Source organism: Phalacrocorax carbo, chromosome 4, assembly GCF_963921805.1.
Source record: "Phalacrocorax carbo chromosome 4, bPhaCar2.1, whole genome shotgun sequence".
Lineage (NCBI taxonomy): Eukaryota > Metazoa > Chordata > Aves > Suliformes > Phalacrocoracidae > Phalacrocorax > Phalacrocorax carbo.
Window position 1 is genome coordinate 58,053,265 of NC_087516.1, and position 20,643 is coordinate 58,073,907.

Sequence of the window (20,643 nt, forward strand, 5' to 3'; positions counted from 1 at the left end):
GGGAGTGCTTCCAACGTTGAGGAAACGAGCGGCTGCAACAGCGGGCTGCTGAGCATTTGGCAGGCGCCGCCGCGATCCCCGCTGCAAAGGGCAGGCACTGGAGCCGCCGGGGGCTGGCGGGGGCTTTCAGCCGCGCTGCGGGCCGGGCTGGAGCTGCTCGGCTCCCCTCAGGGAACCGACGGCGGCGAAGGGGAAGGAGCCAAAGCGCCCCTCCCCGCGGCGGGCAGCCGGGCCCGGGGGAACGGCCGCCGCCCCCCGCGCCGCCCCGGGGCGGAGCGCGGCCCTCGGCCCGCCCCGGGCCCCGCCGCCGCCGCCGCCCCTGGCTCTGCGCTGCCCGCCGCCCGCCTTCGCCATGGCCTTCGCCACCCGCCGCTTCGTGCGCGCCGCCTCCTCCGCCGCCGCCACGGCGGCCGCCAAGAAGCTGATCGTTAAGCACGTGACGGTCATCGGCGGCGGCCTCATGGGCGCCGGCATCGCCCAGGTGAGCCGAGCCCGGCGGGGGCGCCATGGCGGCCGTGGGGCGGCCCCTGCCCGCTCGGCGCCCGCGGCGGGAGGGCCCCCCTCGCCCCCCCGGGGGCCGGGCTGGCGGCGGCCGCCCTTCGCGCCCGGCTGGGACCCTGCCGGGCTGAGGCGGTGGGGGAGCCCCGGCTCCAGCCGCCCCGCGCGGCTGCTCCCGCTCCTCCTCCCCTCCCCCCCTCCGCTGCGCTTCTCGCTTCCCAATTCGGTTTTTTTTGTTTGTTTGTTTTACTTAAAAACTTACTGTTTGCTTCACCCGGTTCCGACGCAGCGCTCCGGCCTGCCCCGGGCGGGAAGGGGCGGGCGGAGGCGAGGCGGCTGCCGGGCCTTTTCCCGCCCGCCCCGTCCGCGGGTCCGGCCGCCGCTCCGGCGTCCTCCCGCAGCTGCACGGCGGCAGCAGCGTTAAAAAAGGCCCAACCGAGCGCAGCTTCTCTGTATACGTTACAGTTTGCGTGCAGATTATTTCATGCAATGCTTTTTTTTTTCAGCCCGCGTTTGCGTGAGAAGCGGCCCCGGCGCAGGCGGACGGGCCCGCTGCAGCACGCCGCGGGTCTCGGCGGCGCGGCCTCCGCCTCTCGGGGCGCGGGCGTGGAGGGGCCTTCCCCGTCTGCCCTGGTGGCACGCCCCTGCAGGTTTTGGTTTTGCTGCTGCTGCTGCTGCGGAGGAGTAGAAAGGGCTCCCGCACCGCTGCTGCTGCCGCCGCCCTGTTGCTCAGCTGCCAAACTTTTTGTTCTCTTGTTAATCTACGCATCTTCAGGTCGGACGGGTAGGCGAGAACCACCGAGGTCAATGTTTTAAATTGTTTAAGGTGGTTCTTGAGACAATGCGTGGGTTTAAAGATAAACCAGACGGTGTGTAATAGTATTTGCAAAACGCTGGTCCAAGAAAGAAGTGTCTTCTAACTTGCCAAGGGAGCAGACCAAGTGACATTTTGCAAGTTATTAAAGTAGAATACAGCAGCTAAAACGAACATTTAGCTGTCAATCACCTGCAGAATTATGAAGTGGTTAATATTTAAATGGGAGTCATTTTACTAGCATTTAATTTCAGGCCTTTGGCTTTCAAGTTCATCTTTAACTTTGGCACATCTTTAACTTTAGCTTTGGCACAAAAGACTGGACAGTCTTGGCAGTGGTTTAAGATTTATATATTTACTTAATTCACAGAAAGAGCCTGTTGCCCAAGATACCAGAGTAGTTCACAGACTTCACAAAGAATAACTGGAGTATGCAGGCGTTCCCAAGTGGAAACTGACACTGAGGTTGGAGTTCATAAATAGCAGTTCTCCATTTTAATGAATTAATGGGTTTCCTTCTCAGAACTGAAGATTTCTCACATTCCTGGCAAACCTCTATCAGGAGGAATACAGGGGCTTTTGGTTTTTTGTTTGTTTGTTTGTGGGTTGGTTTTGTTTTTTTTTTTTTGCTAAGGAATTAGCTAGTTCTTCAATAACTTCTCTGGTAAAAACACCCCTCTGCCTCGATACTAGAGCTTGAGGCTTCCACTGAAGGAATCATCAATGAACAACTTTGAAGAAAGTTGTTCTCCTGCTTGAGGAAGATGCACACTATGCAAAGCTTGTACTTCTGCAGGGAAAGTGAGCTGATCTGCGTATTCTGTTAGACGGCAGGTTTTCAGAGAGCAGCTTGTCAAGAGAAACGCGTCTGGTATTTGGCAGTAACAGGGGTTGCAGCCTTGTACCCATGTTAAGGACTAAGGATTGTTTTGCTGACCATCTGCCTCCCATTTATCAATCCAGAATTATCTTAAAGCAGAGATGATTGTAACACTGAGTGGGGTCTCCTCTGCACCCTATTAATAAAGTTTTTCCTCCCTTTTACAATGCTTAAGAAATTGTGTCTCCTCTTTCCTTGCTTTCTCATACTGTCAGGAGACGTTAACCTCTGCAAAAATGTATGGCTGAAAGCCATATATTATAATTCATGATTCTGCCACGTGAAAAGCACTTCTCTATGAGAAGAGCATTAATTGACTCCCCAGAACTCTTATGTTTCTTATTTAGTATTCTCAAGATCATTGGACAGTAGAGTCTGAGCAAGCCTGTGTTCGAATTGGAAGGAGGTGGTATGACCTTTTGCCATTTTTCTTCTTCCCTGTCTATGTAAATATGGTAAGAATGAGGTGGGAAAAGGGGTATGGTCATTTTTCTAGGATTTTTGCCAACTGGTCAGTGATGGTGTAATTGTAAATGGATAAACAGTGAAGCATCTCTTATAAGCCCACTTGGTATTGGTCTTTCTTCTGAAGAGTGGAGGGTCTTGCTTTGCTGTTTGAAATGATCAGCAACAGATGAACTGTGAGGAGTTCAAGTCCAAGCTTGGTTTAAACATTTTTTTTATGATTCAGTTGTTTTATGAAATGGCCATAGTGAAAATAAAAAAAGCTTCTAAGTTGTGTGACTTTAAAAACAGTCAGTGGAACCACGTTTTAACATCTCTTTTCCACAATTACTGTATTACAACTCTGTTAGTTCAGGAGTTCTGAAAACGAAGACAGGTATAACTAACAAGAGAAACAGAAATTAATGAATGGTGAGGTAACAGATAACGAACAGCTGATTTTTAATAGGCCGTTGCAATGTGAGAAGGTGACATTTTATATTTGAAATTAATTGAATACCATCCAAAAACACAACCCCATAGTGCTGTCTGTAGCTGAGCCAGCACTGGTACCAAGCGTGTAGTAAGGAGAGTTTGCAGGCCATTCAGGTCTGTGCAGAGTCCTGGAGTAGTGAACGTTTCACTGCTACTCCCAGCTCCACTGTCACCTTCCTGCTGTTGCAGGGACAGGCTCATGGCCTGGCAGCAGAGCTGTGTTAGGCTAGGTCCCAGGAACACGGGGTTAGGCATCCCTTATGTCACCCGCCAAACCCTGCCAGCATTCCAGTTTCGGTCTCCACAGCTCTTTCTCCTTTCATGATCCAAGGATCACAGCTAAGCTGCTTGCTCTTTTCTGACAGCTGTTCGTTCTTCAGCCATAGCTGCAGAATTCAGCTGCCGCCAGGTGCAGGTAGCGTTCTACAGACAGCTTGGGGGAAAAATGGATTTCTCTTTCCCTTTCCCTCAAGTTGTTTGAGGCGTTTATCCCTCCCCCTCCACCACAACTGCGTGCAGGTTTTTATGATTTTTCTAGTAAAGTGGATAAGTCTTGATTCAATGTTCTCTAGCTCTTTTTTGCCTAATTCATTGCCAAGTGCACTCTCTGCCCCGACACAAATCAATATGGTTGGTTGTTTTATGATACTGATATTGAATCTTTTTTTTTTCACTTTTAGGTTGCAGCAGCCAGTGGTCATACTGTGGTGTTAGTAGACCAGTCAGATGAAATCCTTACAAAGTCGACAAAAGGAATTGAAGAGAGTTTGAAGAGAGTGGCAAAGAAGAAATTTGCAGAAAAGCCTGAGGTTAACATCACATTCTTTATACCTCTAGGAAACTTAGGAGAATAAAACTACCATACTGAAATTTTTATATTGTGTACAGTTATGTATTATAGACCATGTTAATATACTGGCTTAAAAAGAAAACTTTTCCAGTGTGCAGTCTATCAAGAACTTGGATTTTTTTTACTTTTTTGTTGTTTTTTTGATTCAGGGAGGTTGGAAGATGTCTTATTTTCTTTACTTTGTAGACTTCAGCCTTGAGATAAATAGTTAAAACAATTTGGTGACATTTTAAAACATGCTAAATATAAAATGGTGCCAAATTATTCATCCTGACTTAATAACAAGCTATCTTTGAGTGTTTACCTGGGAATGTACCAATTTTGTCCAAAAGCCAACAGTAACAAATTTGTCTTAATACCATTGCAAGGACTTTTTTAAAAAAAAAAAACAGGCAAAAAACTTGGGCACGGGATTACTGCAAAGGAAATTAAAGTGCAAGTTTAACTACCCTGAAGTAACATGAATTAGACATATAAGATACTTTGCATTTACAGTACTGAGACCTACAGCAAGACGCTGTGAAGCAGTTGGTGCATCTAAATTTATATCCTAAGTGTCCTAAAGATTACTTGTTGCTATGCCTGTCTCTCAAAATTCCACAGCAGATTCAATTCTTCTTTTGATACATATTAACATATATATTGCATACTGGTATTGATGATTAACAGCATTAATGATGCATCAGACAAAGGAAATGAAAAAGGGCTTGTTTACATGAGGGAGTACAGAAGAAAAACTATAGTAATACCAGGATAACCAGAGCAATATAATTTCCTGTACGTAATTGTGGGGAGTCTTTTAATCCAAAAGAATATTGTCTGCATGATGCTTGTACTTTATATATGACATTATATTCTAGTGTGCAGGTGTGTTTTTACTTGTAGTACGTCTCCATTTACTCTTGGTTTAAAGTCTTGCCATTCTGTTTAATTTCTGTCCTCACAAACTATGTCAGTGATTGGCAGATTTACTAGTCAGAAAACAATAATTTTTTCTCACATTTGCACTGAAACTCTAGCAAGTGTAGGCTGTTTCATTTCCTGAAGTGTTCATGAGCAAGCACATATCTGTTCGTAGGGGAGAAACCAGAAAATCACTGCATGAAAAAAAGCTTGAAACTGGAAAAGTTCCTCTTTATGGAGGGCAAGTCCAGGTTGTCTCAGAAACTACTGTTTGACCAACCAGTTGTTCACTAAGCACCTAAGGGGATTTATGTGTAAAAATTAATTATATAATTATAAATAGACATCGCAACATCTTGGAAATGTTTCAGGCCGGTGCTGAGTTCATTGAGAAGACCTTAAAGAACCTCACAACAAGCACAGATGCGGTAGCAGTGGTCCACAGCACGGATCTGGTGATAGAAGCCATTGTGGAGAACCAGGAAATTAAAAATGAGCTCTTCAAGAGGCTGGATAAGTTTGCTCCAGAGTACGTGTATTTTTCCTTTGTATATTCTGTTATTATTCTTACACCATTAGTTCTGCATTGTCTTAGCTGCTTTTTTTTTCTTTTTTAAAAAAAACAGGAATTTTTCTCCCTTAGACTAACTCCAGACTGTTATGTGGTGTGGAATAGTTGTTGTGCCAGGTGCATACGCTACAAGCACTTTCAGGTGTATTCAGCCAGGTTTATTTACTTGTTGTATTTCTTCATTTGATGTGCTTCCAGGTATGTTTAGTCATAAGGTTTGTCTACCTACTCAGCAAGTTCAAATCCAAACGCACAACAGTAGAATAAGCATACACATGAGGTATGGTTAATATATATGTTCCCATACTTAAATAGGGGTGATAAAATACTTGTTTTCAGCACGCCTAGCATGAACAAGTTTTTAGAAGTCTCAACGTCTTAGCTGTAAGTCACAGTCAGCTCAACACTGGCTTAGGTGAACTTGTGTTCTCTTATATTACAAGAGTTTGGAGACAGCTCATTGCTGGTCGTTGTGTGTGAGGTAAAAGTGTAAATAACTTAGCGTGCGCTCACTCAGTTGCCTACAGCCCCTGGAACTTTCCTTGAACTATATTCGATAACTGTTGGAAGTTACTGTTGAATTATATCCAAACCCAAACATGCTGTTAAGTGAGTGTGCAGTCTCAGAAGCTTGATTCTTTTAATGGTTGACTCAGGATCACCAGACCTTCACTGCTTGCAATTGGAGGTTTTAACTAGTTAGTACAGCTAAATCTGGGGGTATTGGCTAAGAGGTATTCTAGACTGTCTAACTGAAGAACCGGGCAAGCTGCAGCTTGAATATAATGTGAAGGGAAAAAAAAGATGATGTTATTAGTTGCCCTCAGCCTGGGGAGATTTTCAGGCTGTCCCATATGGTCAGTAATCAGAATTACCTGATACTTCTGAAAACAATAAATGATCACAAACAGCAGTGCGCCTAGCACAGGATAACTTGCTGTTACCCTTAGTCTGACAGACAAAATTAAGTAAGTGCCTTTGGCAATTATCAGGATACCTTGTCATGATTAGATTGTGCTTATTTTGTGAAAACAGACAGTTGGTCGCCTGAGTCTTTGTTCATATTCAGCAGAGACATGTAATGAGCAAATTAGTGTGTGCTAAATGACAAACTGTCTTGAACCCAGTCAGCAAGGAAAAGTGGGCACAGGGACTTGGAGCCTCATTTAATAATATGTATATGTGGAACACCTGAGGCTATTTTTTGTAAGACCGAGCTGTTTGTAAGCATAGCTGCCTTAAAACATCAAATTTTACATTACAGAGTGTTAAAAGATATTGGGAGTTGTTCAGATATGCTCCTATAGCAAAAGGCATGATTTTGCAGGATTGGGAAAAATGGCATTAGACAAGAAGCCTTCCCTTTTAAGAGAAATGATGATAAATGCACAGATACCTTACATGTAGGACAAAGAAAAGGGAAGTGAATGGTGAAGAATATAGGTTGCAGTGTAGCAAGTCTAGATGAAACGAAAGAAAAACTAGTAAAATAGTGAAACTTAATAGCCAAATGTTTAAAATATTAGCTATTAGATACAAATGGTAATTTGTAATTATGTGAGGAATATAAAGTTGCAGATCGTGTGAGTAGCATGAGGAAAGGCAGAAATGTCTAGTGAGTGTTTTTCTGCATGTAGAAGGAAGCAGTAGGCTTTATTCATCCCGTGTGGCACTGCAGTGGCGTGGAAAGCTCTCCCTGTTGCGGCAGGCACCCTACAGCCTTCGCTAAGATTCAGTGTTTCAAAATGTCTAAAACTAGTGTGTGGACTAACTGCTGTGTCAGCTTAGTGGGGGTGGTGGGCTTGTGGTTGATGGGTAACGAAGGCGATATTTGTTTAAAGATAGCTTTGAGTCTCAGGAGAAGACCTGGGCATCTGTGGAGCCCTGGGCATTAATGGCACTGTGAAGTGTATGCTACAGGCAGAGGTCCTGGAAGACCAGGCTTCTGAGGAGGGAGGGCTTGTCTTAATTCAACTCTCGGGGCTTACCACGGGGGTAGCTGATCAAAATGTAAGGGGCTGTGTATTACAGTGGCTCAGACCAGATTATGCCTTTGGAGCATCAGCTGTGCGAAACCTTGCATTTCTCTTCCTTTGTACTGTATCCCATGTCTCGTGTGTTTCTTCAGCTGCAACAGCTATGTGTTCGCCTCCCATTTTTGCACTATGACAACCTCTCCAGTGAAGATAAGTCTGGAGACAGCAAAAACTCAAATGTTGCATTAAAAAAAAAACAAAACACAATTAACTTATTTCCTCTTCCTTTTTCTCTGTAAAATAACTATAATTTCTCTGGAAGTGGATCTATAAATGGAGGGGAGTGGGAAAGCTATTCTTTACTGAGAAAAGTTTTGTTTGGGCCTAGGGAGTCAATTTCTTTTAATTTTTCAGAGAAAGTGTAATGAGCTGGGAAAGTTTGGCAACCCCAGAGAGCACTGGGAACTCATCTGGGTAACTGTCCAGGTGGAACAGTGATTGCTGTTTCTTAAATGCCATCAGTCTGAGTGCATGCTGATTTGTTCTCAGTGCTTTGCAGAATTGCTTGTGTATGTTACATTCCTCTCAGCGTTATACTCATCCTCCTAATATGGTAATTGTTACTGTGTTACATGGTCATCACCATCAGAGCAGGCGATAAAGCATTGCTGCCCACTCTTCAGTTCTGTTTTCCTTTTCTTGAATTGAGTCGGTCTCATGTTTCCATTTTGAAAAGGTCAGGATAAGGTTTTTGTAGAATATCCCCAAGTTCTTTCTGGCTTTTAGGCCTTTGAACACTGCAGCACTTTTCTAAACAGGATCGTAATGAACATGACAAAACAATTTTGGGGTATCCACTTTAAGACCTCTTGCCTACTTGCTTTCTGTTTATTTCTGGGTGGTGAGAATGCCCTTCCACATCTCTTGGTCTAGGATTTATCTTTAGATGTGGAAACTCAGCTAGAAGCCGGCCAGTGGTTTTCAGCTGTTCTCTGTGTTAAAATCAGTGTGTTATAAAACTGTTACAAAAGAAGGATTGTTCAGTGTTCACTGTATAATGGAGCTGGACTGTAGAGTCAGTTTTATTGAAATGGTGCGTTTCTCTTGTGTTGGACTCCGTTTTTAACGTCTTCCCTCGACCCACTAGAGGGCACCAAGAGAAAGCAGCACCCTGGTGCCTGGGAGAGCAACACTAGGGCTTCACTACCACTGTTGCTTTCAAAAGCTTTCCAACTCTGCTGTCACCTGAAGCGTGGATTATGTACTTCTAAGTCACAGAGGCATGTAAATTCTATTTTAAACTCAGTTTAAATCAATTGGTTGGTCAGAGCAGAAAGTGTAAATAAAACACCCTTGTACACAATACACACTGCTTTATGTTGTGTGAGACTACAGTATTCACCTGCAGAAGTGGTGCTGAGGTAGAATCTTATACTTCAAGCGAACCCAGACATAAACCTAGCAATGATTATATCTCACAAATCAATGTGCCTGATTTTTATATAAATATTTGAATTCTTTGTATACAGCAGCAGATTTTCAGTGAATATAAGTGTCCTTTTGGTTGACCTTGCAAGATCAAAACTATGAAATATAGAATACTCTTTTTAGTACCCAACCTCAGAACAATATAAGGCCCACTTTGTGGTGGGGAAATAACAAAAGAATATTTGTAAGAAGTTTAGCACGAATTTTCAGGATTTTTCATTTCATTCTCTGTAACTAATTCTCAAAAAGTGAGAAAACATAAAAATGGAAGTCAGTGTGGGGTTTTTTAATCCCCACATGTTTTCTTTTAAGGCCACTATAAGATGTCCCCATGACTTGGGCGTAATTTTTCTGAAAGTTCTGTTGTGAAGATCAGTTATATCTTGGTGAAATATAAACATAATAGCAATTTAGATTAACTTTTGATTAGTCCCGTAGGATAACTTTTTGAAAGGTCAGTAGGATACAGCCCAGGGTGGAAGGTAGGGTTTCATCTCTAATTTAGTTTCTTATTTTTGTGGTTTGAAGAAAAAGCCATTTCTCTTAAGTTTTTCGGTGTGTTGTGAGTAGAGCAGGGCTGTTGAGGTTCTGAGAGATTTCTGAAAAAAAAACCCCAAAACCCAAAACCAACCCAAACAAAAACCATTATAAATTGCAATTAGTAAATCTGGTTTATGTCTGGAGAAGGACTACATATATGCCTTAAAATTCTTATGTTTTTGTATATCCTTTGCAGTGTCCTACGCATGGTGTTTTTTATCTTTTCTTTGTTTTTTTCCATCAGCTCTTCGCTCTGGTGGTAGGTTTGCTCATCACATCTACCATTGATCATTATTAAAAAAAAAAAAAAAATTCTGAATTTTTCTTAAGGCTCCAAAGTGCATTTTTGACATGGTAAATGATTGGGTTTCTATAATGTGTAAATGATTAACAATAAAAAACAATAAAAATACACCATTAGGTTTCCAGGGTTGCTGAAGGAATTACCTGGAATAGATCTGGGGAGTTAACAAAAATTTTCCACTTAGAGAGTCTTTTTCTGTCACCTAATGTAAGTATTCAGCATACTTAACTGGGAGTCAGAAACTCACACAGCCCTTCTAGTTCATCGTTGCTGTACTAAGCCCTCAGCGAAAGGACCATGATAATTTGCAGGGACATTTCTGATAATTCTGTGGAGGGTTAGCCAATGGGCGCCTGTGTCTAGTGCACCAATTTCCTACTGTCAGAAAAATAACTGTCATTTATGCGATCCGTATGTTTCTTTTTTCCAGGCATACGATATTTGCGAGCAACACTTCATCCTTGCAAATCACGCAGTTGGCTAACTCGACCACCAGGCAGGACCGATTTGGTGGTCTCCATTTCTTCAATCCTGTGCCTATGATGAAGCTTGTGGAGGTGAGTGTTTTATAAGATCATCATAATAACCACTGTAGCACAGCAGTGCAATTGCCATCATGAAGAATTCAGGTGAAAAAATTCAGATGAAAGAGTAGGTTGGACTAGATGATCCCCGAGGTCCCTTCCAACCTGAGATTCTGTGATTCTGTGATCTCAGTTTGCAGCTCTTCTAGTACGGAATAAGCTACCTCTAGTGGTAAGAGGGTGGTGAAGTCGTCGTTGAGGGGCATGTTGAACAGAGAGGTTACTTCTTCAGCCTCGAGGCTCTGAAGTTCTCCACTGAGCTGCCAACAGAGGCGCTATTTATAGCGATCATTTCAGGCACGCAGACAAGCTGATTAATAAGAACTACTAAAGCTTGAACAAAATAATCCCAGGACTGACAGAGGAATTTGATTGTTACCAGTGTAGAAATGGGTAGGAAATTATGTGCAAGTGAGATCTTATTGCCTTGTGACTTTTGAAACAAAGTCATGTTTGTTTCAGTGTTCCAGATGATTTGTCTGAAAGCATTACAATATTTCCCAACCTTTAAGGAGGTGTAAAAACAAGATTTTACGTAACTCTTCAGATGTCTTTTCTAAACATGCTCTTTTTGGCTACATCATGCCATTACTAATAATACTGCAATGCAGAGCAGAATGAGAAATAATTTGATATTAGAGTTTATCTGAGCCTCCAAAGTAAAGATCACATTGCAGAAAACCCAACAGGTGTCTCCTCTTCTGCTTCTTCTCACCTTTCCCTGTTATGGCTGACCTTGATAAGCTCAGACACTTGTAAATTCTCTCTTGCTAACTTCTGTACCCATGTGGTCTTGTTTTTTTTTTTTTTAGTTTAATATTGCATACTGTATATTGTGACTAAATGCTCTGGGAAAATGTTGTAAGAAGGAAAGGAAGAAATTTTGTAGGTGTTGTCAGAGGTAACAAATCTTTAGCATAATTCAGTAGGCTAACAGGCTTTATTGATTTCTGTGCGAAGAACTGCTTGTTGGCTGTAATTTATTTCTATGGATGAAATGTTCCATGCCTTGTCTCAAGCCTAAAACAAATGCTAGTCTTTAGAAATCTAAACTAAGCCTCTGTGAGGTTTGAAAAATATAGATGATGTCTATCATTGTTTGTAAAAAGTAAAACAGAGCAATCTCTGTATGACTGCTGCGGTCAGTCTTTATAGTTTGTGGGTTTTTCCACCTGACATAAGAATGTCCTAGCCCAAAGTCACTCCAGTTGATGGGTAGGATTTGAAGAACTTTAAAACAGAGAAGCTGTGCTTTTAGTGACTTGGTCTTGAAAAGCACCAAGATTAGTGAATAGATACACTTTTTAAGGCTTTGGTTTTGTTTCAGATCTGCTGTAAATCAGGATTGGCATTGACAAACACTGTAAAACAACATTTTCTATGTAAAGCAGATGTTTCAGTTTGAAATAATCGGGGAAATCAGGAGAATTGCCCAAACTTTAAAAGATATTACTGGAATTGCCAGTAATCTCTCATGGAAGGTGTCCTTCATGGGTCACAAGTCTGCAGTGCCTTTCAGTCTTATCTGCTATTTTCATACGTTGTTGATCTCATGGTCAGAAGTGCATAGCTTTGGGGGGATTTCTTTCTCTAATAATCCAAAAGAGTAGTGATAGTGTTTCAGAATTCTGAAGTGTGTATTAAAAATTCATTCTTGAAACTGTTGCAGACTTATGTATCTCAGATACTTTCATCTAATGTCAAAGAATACTATTTTTTCTGCTTAGAAACAAGCCTTTTCCTCAGTCCTAACAGTGTGATTTTTGTGTTGGCCTTACAACAGTCATTAGAATGGGGGAGGAATCTCTGTATGACTTAATTGTATGGACAAGGTGGTCAGCCTTAACATAGCGTTTTGTACATATGCATAATGCTATATATAACATATACAGCATGTATATAGCATTTTTCAGTTACTGCACATGGAGGTCACAAATATCACAAGCAGTTCAGCTTCTGCAAGTCTTTTATTTGTTTTTTTTTTCCCCCCTGGGTGGAGAGGTAGGTCTCTAATAAATGAGACATCCCAACTCCAGTGAAGTACAGAAAATACTACGTGTGACAAAAGACTCAGTTGTGAAGAAAATCAACATGGAAATGTACTACTCAAAAGCTAAGAGGCTGTCACATATTTGAAAGATAGATTTAAAATTTTCTTTAGAATTAGGTGTCTGTGTCATGTTTACATTGGGTACAGGGTGGATGTTACAACCCTTTATATCAGGAACTATGTCTGTTACTATGGTTCCCTAGATTGATGCCATCATGTTTCCTAAGGCGACAGAGACTATGTAGCTTTTAAAGTTGCTTTTGTTATACTATAATCTCTAAATGGGATCCCAGATGATGGTCCCTTTTACCATCCATACTGGCCGAGTGGGAAGGTACCTTAAACACGTAATTTCAAAATGCACAAAATGCTCTATCTATCTTTAAAATAGATCTCTGTGTCTGTTACGTATATATCCACTGAAACTGGTTTTCGCAAAACGAATGTTTTGTGAATTTCTGGAATAGTTTTCTGGATTACAGTTTAATCATTGCTGTACTGGGAAATGAGAGAGATTCTGCTCATAAATGTGCTTATGCTCTGCCCAGGTCATCAAGACTCCAATGACCAGCCAAAAAACTTTTGAATCACTTGTGGATTTCAGTAAAGCAGTAGGAAAGAGTCCTGTCAGTTGTAAGGTGAGTACATTTTGATTGCATAGGGTTCGGAAGGTCTGTTCTTGAAAACTGTTAATCTTAAGGTGGTAGCTTTTAGTAGATCGGAGAGCACTTCAAGAATTTCCAGGCTGCTTTTTGTCCAGTTTTTCTTCTCTATTAAAAGCATTTTGACAAAGAAAAGACCCACATTTACCACAAATTCCTTAAAGTAGAGTGACTCTAGACATCTTGTGAGAAGCGTTAAAACTCACAAGTATCAGGGTTTACAGTTTTTGGTTTTTCTTTTCCAGTCTTGCAGAAGCCTGGACTGGAGAGCTTAAGCAGGAGCTCATCTTGAGCCATGCTAGAGACAAGACTGCTACCTCTTGTACTGTGAGGCAGTTGGATGGATCGTCCATGGTGTGTGCTCATTGCAAGTGTTTCTTAAGACTGCAGTAACTAGACCCATATTAATCTTCATTGCTTCGCAGCTTTGTTTTTTTTTTTTTTTTCTCTAGAGGAACACCTACTTCCTAAGCACACTTTTTCTGAATCCATTAAGTTGTGGTCTGGGTAGCTTTATGCAAGCTATTGCCTTGAGTTTCACAGCCCCCGGGAGACATTTGGTCATAAAAAGAAGGGCCTGCAATCCAGTAGTTACCAGTAATTCAGTGTCTGGATGCTGGACTCTAATCCTGGCTGTACTGCTGAATTGCTCTGTGGCCTTAGTTGACTTTTTTCCTGTTTCTGTCACAGTTTTGCAGTATGTAATGTGCAGAATAGATGATGAATTATTGTTTATAAATTGTGTAGGGGGTAGTGCAGTCTCCATAGACGAACCTTTTTTCTTTATTTTTAATTCCTGTTTGTAGAGGCAAGTTGCTTGGAATTCTCTGGATAAAATATTGAGATAAAATGGCATGAAAAATAAATATCTGAAATAGAAGTTGTATATGAAATAATAGTATATTTGCAAAGCTCTTTCTCTTTTCTTTGTATTTTAAATTTTGGTTAAAGCTTGTGTAAAATCAGTTCTGTATCAGTTTGTTACCTCCTTCTGACAGCATGTATCTTATCTTCTCGTTGGTAGCATTGGTGTTTGCTATTGAAGTGATCCTAACTTTCAAAAGCATGGTTTATCAGTGAGCAAATGGGGAGAACTACACTATTTAGACAGGAGTAGTGGTTCTAGTAGTGGACACACACAAAAAACCTATTAGGGAAGAACTGCTCTTCTCATATTCTTCAGGAAATTGTATCAGCAGAATTTTGCTAAAGAAAAGGTGTTTTCCAACTTACCACCTTAAATTGTTTTAAGATTGAGTTGGTCTTGTAGTAGTCTTATTGTTCTCAGTCATGATGAATGTCTATGTGCCATTCCTTGTTGTGAAATTAATCTTTTGTGTTCTAATACCGAGCAGATAAATCAGATTAAAAATACAGTTTACAAAGTACCAGAAGTTGAGGATTCAAAAGTGTCTTCATCCACTTGTTTAATTTGTCATGTAGCATTTGAGTGTAGTATTGGTAAAGAATGTTTATTTAGAAACCCTTCTTTTCTCCTCATAGGATACTCCAGGATTTATTGTAAACCGCCTCTTGGTGCCATATATGATGGAAGCTGTTCGACTTTTTGAGAGAGGTACTTGTTGGGATATTGACTTCAGGGAATGTCACCATATAACACTGCTAAATGTTATATCCCTTCAGAAAAGCCTTAGGATTCACTCAAAACTTTCAGACCTTAAAGGCTGGAAGCAAATAGTGAACATCAAATATGAGCCAATATGTGTAGCTGGAAAGACCTTGTCTTCACTTTGAAATGTCCTCGTATGCAGAGTTGGAAGGTACTTGTTACTTGTGTGGGAAATTTCTGGTAGTGGAAAATGTTTCTGCTTTGGAGATGACAAGGTGAGTGTAGTGACATTGTAAAAAACACCCCCTGCCACCTGATCAGGAACCTCCCTCTCTCCATCCCAAGAGATGTTAATGAAAGTGGCTGCAAATCCCATAGCAGGGTCACTAGCAAAGTTCTCCCGAGTTCATTTATATTGGGCTTGTGAAATAGAACACCAGTTTTCAGGTGAGGCAAGTAGTACAATACTCAGTGCCACACTATGGTAATGGCATACAAGTGATTTGGGCTCAACTGTTGCCCCACGAAACCTCCTGTTCCCCTTTTGTGTCCTTTTTTAGACATAGGTTCTTTAGTAACTCCCATCTCACTGCTGGTCTCTTACGTTCATACTGAGGGTAGGTAGAAATAACCACGAATCTCCAAAGAACCACTAAATTTTCTAAAGCATTGATAATTGTTTGGAAAAGGAAACAAGCCAATAATGTAGTGGATAAAGAGGAAATTGTGGAGTATAATTGCTTTTATTTCAAGTGCTCTGCTTATAGCTGTGTGCTACTAAGAATGTAATTTGAAACACACTGTTTTTGAAATCATTGCTTTTCTTACAGATAAAAGCACTCCATTATCAGGATTCCACCAAATATGCTTTAAATATTAAAAATCTCTTTTATAGCACATGGAAGGGATGATTTGATCTCCATAAAAAAATATAAACCAATACTACTTGTTTATCCATCAACAGATGTACCTAATTACATCTCAAAGGGAGGAAAGAGCAAATTTAGTGACTTGAAAGGCAAAGGCATGGATGTGAGGGGGCGTTATTCGCTTAGAAAAAGTCACAATTTTAAATAAAGTGTATGGGTGTTCCAGTGTATGTAAAAAAGGTGCCTTATGTGACATGCAGCATTACGCATATTTCAGGAGACAATAGAACTTTTAATTAAATGTAGAAGAAAACAGTCACTGAGATTGTATGCTAAAGTTGGCTGTTTTCTGCCTAAGCAAAACAATATTTTGATTTCATCTTTATTCTGTTTGTATTTTGTTCAACAGTATGATATTTCCAAACTTGTTAAAGTCATTTATGAATTTTTAACTCTAATGACATTATTTAAAAAGCTAGTTAATGTTTCAAAAAGCCTGATGGCTGTCTTCTAATTCATATTTTTCATTGAATCAGGTTAAATTTTTATCATATCCTTTGCGTTAAGTCTCAGAGCAGACACTTGAGCCAGTCTGTCATCCACATTAGTATGAAATCTGGGTCTTTTTCCTGGCAACCCCAAGCACTGAAATACCATTTTATTGGGTCAGCCTTTGAGTCTTTATACAAAATCTCTTTGGGTTAAATGTGCGCTTTTGCATAGGCAAAATACCTTTAGTATATTAATGGTGATTTAAACAGCAGGCATATTATAAATATTAATGTATGGTGGTCTGTACTGCCCTATTCTTAGTGGAAAACCGAAAAAGCAGTCAGTCATGTTTCTGTGAAAGTCTGCTTTATATTAGGAGACTAGTATGGACTAGGGATACAACGCTTGTTTGCCCATCTACTTTTTTTTAATTGCATTGTAACGCAACTGTATACTGCCAGGTAGCCGAGTCCCAAATTTGACAAACAAAGCGGGATAAATCTGTTGATAGAAGTACATACATCTGCATCAACTTCAAATGAGTTGAGGATTTAGGTGTGTTTGAATTTTGGGGGACTGAAATTACCTTAGAATTGAGGCTAATTTTCCCAGTTTCTTAGAAATAAAATGTGGTTTGAAAAAACAAAAGTTGTCAGCTTTAAAGAGTAAAAGGAGATGTATAAAACTCCATACAGAACTTTCACTGAAGTTGTTGACTTCACAAGAGATTTTGAAAATTTATTCCTAAGTTTGTCTGATCTTAGGTGTATAAATTGCATAGGCTATGTCCGCCAAGCTTTTGGACACCCTAAGTACCTGTACACATTGAGCATGGAGGTTATTTAACAAGTAACTCTGGGGTTTGTTTAATTTTGTCCTTTTTACAGGATCGGCAAAGAAGTGCACTGTCTTTATCAAAATATATATTAGAAATAAGCACTAGAGGTGCATCTTCTTTCATGACAGTATAAAATTCGCATTCTCAGCAAAAGAGTGAGCTGAATATTAACTGTGAAAACGTGGCAATGCAGGATTTGTATTTTTATAGGCACAGACTGAAGTAAAAGTAACAGATTTCTGACAATTTTTTAAAATAATTTTGGAATCACAGATTTAACTGCACCTGCACAGTATTTTCAGGTCACTCCTATCTGCCGTCTTTGGTGCTGATAGATAGCCTCCGGTGAAAGCTGCTGTAACTAAGCATGTCACTCAGCTGCTGCTGCAGCTCCCCCACCATGCCTGCCTTGTCCATCAGCTGGATATCACTTGCCTTCTGGCTGTTGTAGAGTAAGGGTAGCTCTGCCCTGTGCATCATTCAAAAGCTGCTGATGGTCTCATGAAGCTGAAATTGAGATCTTTCCTTACTTAGACTATTTGGTTGCCTCCTAAAGAAGCTCTTGGTTCTTCATAGTAACCAATTCTTCCTCTAGTCTTTCTAATAGGTTCAGCACAGTAGCTGTGGTTCCATGAATAATGTAGTGATCTATACTGAAATGCAAGAGGAAGCTAGAAAAATGGAAAGCAGGCCTGCAGGGCTTTGGGTTTTTTGTGAGAGATTCAGCTTTATACTCCAGCATGTGTATGCTGACTCCAGTTTTTGTGGTTGTGAAACGTGCAAAGATTTCTGTGAAGAGCTGAAATAACACCCTGTTAATTATTTATAAGTGGCGCCAAGTAGATGCAGGATCTTCTCTGTTCATCAAACTGTCAATCTTTTCTCTAGGAGATGCATCAAAGGAAGATATTGATGTTGCTATGAAGCTTGGGGCTGGCTATCCCATGGGTCCATTTGAACTGCTGGACTATGTTGGGTTGGATACCAGTAAATACATTATAGATGGTACTGCATGCTTGATTTCTTCTGTTTTTCCCCTTTTTAGCTAAGTTGCAAATTAATGTTCTAATGAAAATCTGACTCTTGGTTTGCTCTGTATGTTTATGGTAGAGCCTTTTAACTGTTGAGGAGAAGCAAATGAGAATTCAGCTCAGAATGCTGTATAAGTACAGCATTTGTACTGTATGCCTGTACCCTATGCACATGGGGACAGAACAGTGGTGGTTTTGCTGACTTCATCAAATTCCAGTGGAAAATAATAATAATGTTTGTGGAACTTTATATGACTAAAAAGAATCGGTGAGAAGAGACACATGTACTGGAGCTAAGAAATTCTGATGAAAAGCAACAAATGTTGAGACTCCCTATCCTGTTTCTGCCAGCCATGTTTTCATTCTAAATTAATAGGAAACCCAGTAAATACCTTAAAAGATGCAAGTATACCACCTCCCTTTCACTTCAGTTGATAAGTGGATAAATGTCAGTCCGATAGTGAAAAAAGCATAATTGGTGATGGCTTGTTGATGGTGGTTGTATTATTTTGAATGAGCAGCTTAAATATTCTCCAAGGCAGAATGTCACTTTCAGAACAGATTCTTCAGTGAAACTATTTTTGCTTTTAGCCAGTACTGTGGAGTGCTGTTATATTGTTCTAACTGACCATGTCTTTTGCAGGTATAAATTCAACTCGGAATTTCTTTCTGCTTGAATTTCTTTTCAGCTTAGCCTTTGTTTTATTTCCTTGTATGTATCTATATTTTAAAAGTTCTCCTTAATTTTTTTAGTATTAAAAAGTATTAAAAAGCCTGAATCATGGAGATTATAAAGTGTTCAGAGTAGACTATGCCTAAAGACGAGTTGCTAGATTTGCTCATAATCATTAATACTGATCTGTGCTTTATGAAGCTGTATTGAAGGGTCTCACAGAGTCTAGAGTAAGTTCCAAACTTCATTCAGTTTTCTGAGCTCCTAGTATTTTTCTAAGAAGATGCAGATCTTTATTATCTTTGCATATAAACAGAACTGTTACTAATTCATGCACTTCTTTTCTTCCACCAGGATGGCATTCATTAGAGCCCAACAATCCTCTTTTTGCTCCCAGCCCACTCCTGAATAAACTGGTAGAAGAGAAGAAGCTGGGTAAGAAGACTGGAGAAGGATTTTACAAATACAAATGAACTCCAAACCTATCCCTGTATGCTATTCAGCATTGCCATATTACAGGTGAATTCTGTTTAAACCTTCCCAAGGATGGCACAAGCTGCATTTAGAACATAACCCACCTCTCAACTGAGTGATTGCACTAGTTAACTATTTCTCTGCTGAAAGCTTGATTTAGTAGATTTTTTTCTTGTAATTCTGAAAAGCTTTATATGTACAGTGCCTTCATGCAGATGTTGATTTTTCAGGTGCAGGACAGAATGACAAGTGAATTTCTGTATTTGAAACATTATTATATTAACGGGAAAAATCCTAAAAATAACCGTACTTTCTTAAAATTAAAATTTTCAACAATACTCTATTGAATGTCATGGTTTGCAGTCGATGTACTTGGTTGTAGTCCGCTGGGTGGCAGTCTCTTTTCACTGGCAAATGTAGTGATCGAAAGGCAGTAAGTTGTTTTGTTAGGATTTTTCTTAAATGCAGTGCTAATCTGTAGGTGTAAATTACAGTGCCTTGAACAAAATTATTTTTTGAATGTCATACTGTTGAAAAATAAAAGAAAATCCTGCAATGGCAGGCTGTCACCTGGACAGAAGGTTCCCAGTGCAACATTTAAAAGCAGGACTCATGATTTGTCTTGGGATTTTCTGGCATTTTCAATTACCAATTAAGGGCCTCCTTTTGCTAGGTACTCTAGAAACATAATGAAGAGGTGTTTTCTATTCTGAAGGGCCTAATACATAGATTTGTTTTTTGTTAACTAAACTAGGAAGCTGGTGGAAGTTTCCATACGCTTTCTAGAGTCCTGTAAATTGGCTTTATTTACTGGCAATTCATTTGAAGTGCCATTTTTACACACTACACTACTACTGTAGTTTGAGTACTTCAGGGGATCGAAATTGGAGTCTGTGCTGTGTGAACAAAGAGGTGTGTCTGGGTGTGTGCAGCTTTATTTCCTTGGAGCTTTGCAGAGCCTGGATTTGTTCATGGTGGGAGTGCTGCAAATCCTGCCTTTTCTCCAAATACTGCAGAGCAAGTGGGCATGAGGGTTGGAGTGCCAGTTCAGCTGAGAAGTAGCCTTATTTTACTTCATGTATTTTGGATCTGCAAACTGAGCACTTATTATCATGTCTTTAATTAAAATATATAATTTAACTCTGTTGCCTCTTCATCCCTCCCCAAACATCTAATCCAGATTACATATAAAGAAACTGAGGCTGACAGATGTTAATTTCCTTGCACAGGATCACACAAGAAATCTCTGAGTAGAGAATAAAAATTGTTGGTTTATTGGATCCTGGTTCCTCATTACAGATCTTCTGATTTTGAGACGCTTGTCTTGAAAGAAAAGGGTTAAAGGAAAGAAATGGTACTGTAGACAGTCTCTTTACTTTACTAATATATTGCCAATTTGAATTGGTTTTCCTAAAATACAGTCCACTTCTTGCGCCTGAAGTCTGTTTCACTTGAAGGCTCTTAGTGCCTGTAATTAAGTTTAATGTCTTTTAAGTGCTGCAGGGTGAAGTTAGCTTCAGAACTACTGTTTTCAGTAGTAATTAAATATGGAAACATGTATTACTCTTGTGTCTTAAACAATGCTATTTGTTTTTTACAAAAATATTTGGGCAGAATTAACTTGATGCTGCTCCCTT

General features: G+C 40.3%; 1 protein-coding gene across 1 annotated transcript; it reads left to right on the forward strand.

Moving 5' to 3' along the window:
* The first annotated feature begins 281 nt into the window (after positions 1-281).
* HADH (hydroxyacyl-CoA dehydrogenase) lies at positions 282-19,349 on the forward strand. The gene is made up of 8 exons (XM_064450085.1): positions 282-481; positions 3,812-3,940; positions 5,256-5,413; positions 10,194-10,320; positions 12,946-13,035; positions 14,563-14,635; positions 17,717-17,833; positions 18,887-19,349. The coding sequence occupies exons 1-8, from the start codon at positions 353-355 to the stop codon at positions 19,003-19,005; spliced, it is 942 nt and encodes a 313-aa protein (XP_064306155.1). The 5' UTR covers positions 282-352; the 3' UTR covers positions 19,006-19,349.
* Positions 19,350-20,643: the final 1,294 nt, after the last annotated feature.